Source organism: Penaeus chinensis, chromosome 4 (assembly GCF_019202785.1).
Source record: "Penaeus chinensis breed Huanghai No. 1 chromosome 4, ASM1920278v2, whole genome shotgun sequence".
In the NCBI taxonomy this organism is placed as follows: Eukaryota; Metazoa; Arthropoda; class Malacostraca; order Decapoda; family Penaeidae; genus Penaeus; species Penaeus chinensis.
In genome coordinates this window covers 40,114,577-40,117,076 of record NC_061822.1, presented here as the reverse complement: position 1 = coordinate 40,117,076, position 2,500 = coordinate 40,114,577, and the positions used below count along the sequence as shown (strand labels likewise).

At 42.5% G+C, this 2,500-nt stretch overlaps 2 protein-coding genes across 2 annotated transcripts in view; one reads left to right on the top strand and one right to left on the bottom strand.

The window, feature by feature from the left end:
* LOC125024952 (trans-1,2-dihydrobenzene-1,2-diol dehydrogenase-like) overlaps positions 1–2,500 on the top strand; it is a 44,375-nt gene that overhangs the window by 1,546 nt on the left and 40,329 nt on the right. The gene's annotated exons all lie outside the window — the stretch shown is intronic.
* Positions 1–2,500, bottom strand: part of LOC125024953 — a 7,631-nt gene that overhangs the window by 314 nt on the left and 4,817 nt on the right. The window contains exons 4-5 of the mRNA XM_047612753.1: positions 2,219–2,329; positions 1–738 (exon numbers count right to left, since the gene is read on the bottom strand). The exon at positions 1–738 is cut by the window's left edge and continues 314 nt beyond it. Of these exons, the coding sequence (XP_047468709.1) occupies positions 358–738; positions 2,219–2,329 (492 nt within the window). The 3' untranslated portion in view covers positions 1–357. The remainder of the gene's footprint in view (positions 739–2,218; positions 2,330–2,500) is intronic.

Sequence of the window (2,500 nt, the reverse complement as noted above, 5' to 3'; positions counted from 1 at the left end):
TTTCGGAAATGAATTGTAAATAAACTTAACGGCTAAGATTTCCGTCAAAACAATCTCTGAATGAAGTGAAGCACTGATGTAATACATGGCTTTGGGCGCAAGAAAAGGATTTCAGCCGTGAATGGACAAGCGTGGAGATGCATAAATGATTTGAAATAATGTGGGAATATAGGATGATATACCAGTTGCAATCTGAACTGGAAAATCGGCACCACTGTAGTCTGGTCCGTACAAAATCGCCAATCTTTAAAATCCGTTTGGAAGTTGTCCAAAAGAATTTTCTCTGAACCTCCATTCTCTTTCCTCTAAACCAATCGATCTGTCCCGAAATAACCGAGCGAAGAAAGGGTAATCACCTTACGTAATAGCAGCCCACAAAACTGCAATTCCCACGCTCATCAGGGTGAAAACAATGTTGCCAGCTACAGATATTGGGCTGTTACCATCCATATTTTCTCTGGAAGAATTCCCGCGCCTCGATGTTGTAGCTATACTGTTGCTAATGGCGGTAGGCGGGGAAGGAGAAACAAGGGAAGTAAAAATGGAATAAGGAGACGGAGAAGGAGAAGATATTTTAGCACATTCTGTTGTGAAGGCATCGTCGCTCGGATCAGATGTTATAGAGACTTGGGGTTTCTGAGTTGAAGATGTGGCAATGTTGAGGTCGGGCATGATGGCCACATCTGCGCATGCACGGTATTCCTCACGGCTCCTTGCGCCCTGGGTCACAAAGCGCCACTGTGGAAATAAAGAGTGTACAGAGAGATGCAACGGAGAATATGTTAATTAGTCCTATTGTGAATTATCAGAAAGTTAAAAAGTCTGTACTAATTGGAAGAAGTAAGACATGCAAATGTCTTGAAACTCAGAACTGAGAACGTGTCGTATCGTAATTTTGGCAATAAATCTAAACACTTCAGGGGGAACGTGTACTTATTTTTATGACACAGAAACTTCCGAATTCCGGCGTGTCTGATTTTATTGGCGAAAGATTACTAGTTTAGAAATCATATTGTAAAGGAATCCATTTATTCATCCGTACATTCACCATGCAGCCATTCACACTGACTTCACAAAAACACGCCTAATGTACATCTAAGTGATATTACAACATTCGCTTTTCTCATACGCCAAAGAAGGATCCCAAGAGGTGAGTAAAGCATATTTAATACGAAAAAGTAAGAGAAGTAGGTACGCATGAGAACATTTGGTGAGTGCCGAGGGGACGAGGAGGAGAGGAAGTGAGAGAAGGAAGAGAGGGAAGGTCGTGGAGGAGAGGGAAGAGGGGAAGAGGAGGAGAGGAAGGGAGAGAGGGAGTTGGTAGAGGAGAGGGGGGGGGGGGGTGGGAGAGGAGGAAAGGGGGTAGTTAAAAGAAGTGTAGCAATAAAGAAGGGGAGATGGAAAAGAGAGGTGGCAATAAAGAGGGGAGAGGAGTAGAGAGGAAGAAAGGACCCGAGCGAGGAGGAGAAGGGCGAGGGGAGGGTTACTGGAGGGGGACTACCCTATGGACGGGCTAATGTCTGGAGGGAAATCAAAGGCGCGTGTGTAAGTTTCTTGAGAGGCAGAGATGAGACGCTGTCAATAGTCCCATTCTCTTTTTTATGGAAATGGGGGATGGGGGTGGCGTGGGGGGTAACTGCGCAGCGCCTCAAGATCCGAAGACCTGGCGTTATCAGAACATTTTCAGACCCACAGAAATGCCGAAATGTTCACAGTAATTTCACGGAGTGGCACTTTACGAAAAAAAAATTTCTCTCGTGAGGCACCGAGCGCTTATTATAATTGAGGTTAATGCATTTCTCAATAGACTCATATCTGAACTTGGTGTCTGTGATGAACACTGTCATGCGACAGATCATTTTGCAACATGATACCTGGAAAGAGTATTAACTGCATCCGAAGCATAATACTTGTGCTGTTTAGATTCAACTTTACACTCAAAACGTGCATCTGCATTTATTCTGTCTTTGAATGCTGTGACTTAGACACTAAACCAAAATGATTTATACTCACGTAACTAAAAAGATAATGCTTTTAGGTAAATATGATCTTTTGGAAATGAGTTTCCACATTTGAGTGACTCAGCACGTCACAATGAATAAGTCAGTCAAATGTAAAACAATACTAGGCGAAATTGTAACAGTAATCATATTTCTTTAAAAAGATCAGGGTCACTGTAAAGTTCCGTATAAGGTCAGAACGATAAAGAAAAACTTACTTGAAATACGCAGGCCGCACAGGTAATGTGAAGAGGCAAGATCAGCCTGTGACTGACTTTATTTGACCCTTCAGTTATATTGACCAACCATTTGCTTTCTCCGTAATCGTTCTGTAGGTATAAATACGTGATTAATTTCTCTCTCTCTCTCTCTTATTCTTTGATAAGTTCAGACAGAACCAGAGATAGAGAGAGAGAGATAGGTAAATAGAGAGAGAAGTGAGCTGCGTGAAGGGAGGATTACCTCTTACCTACACAGCATTTAAACAAAAGAAACTAGTC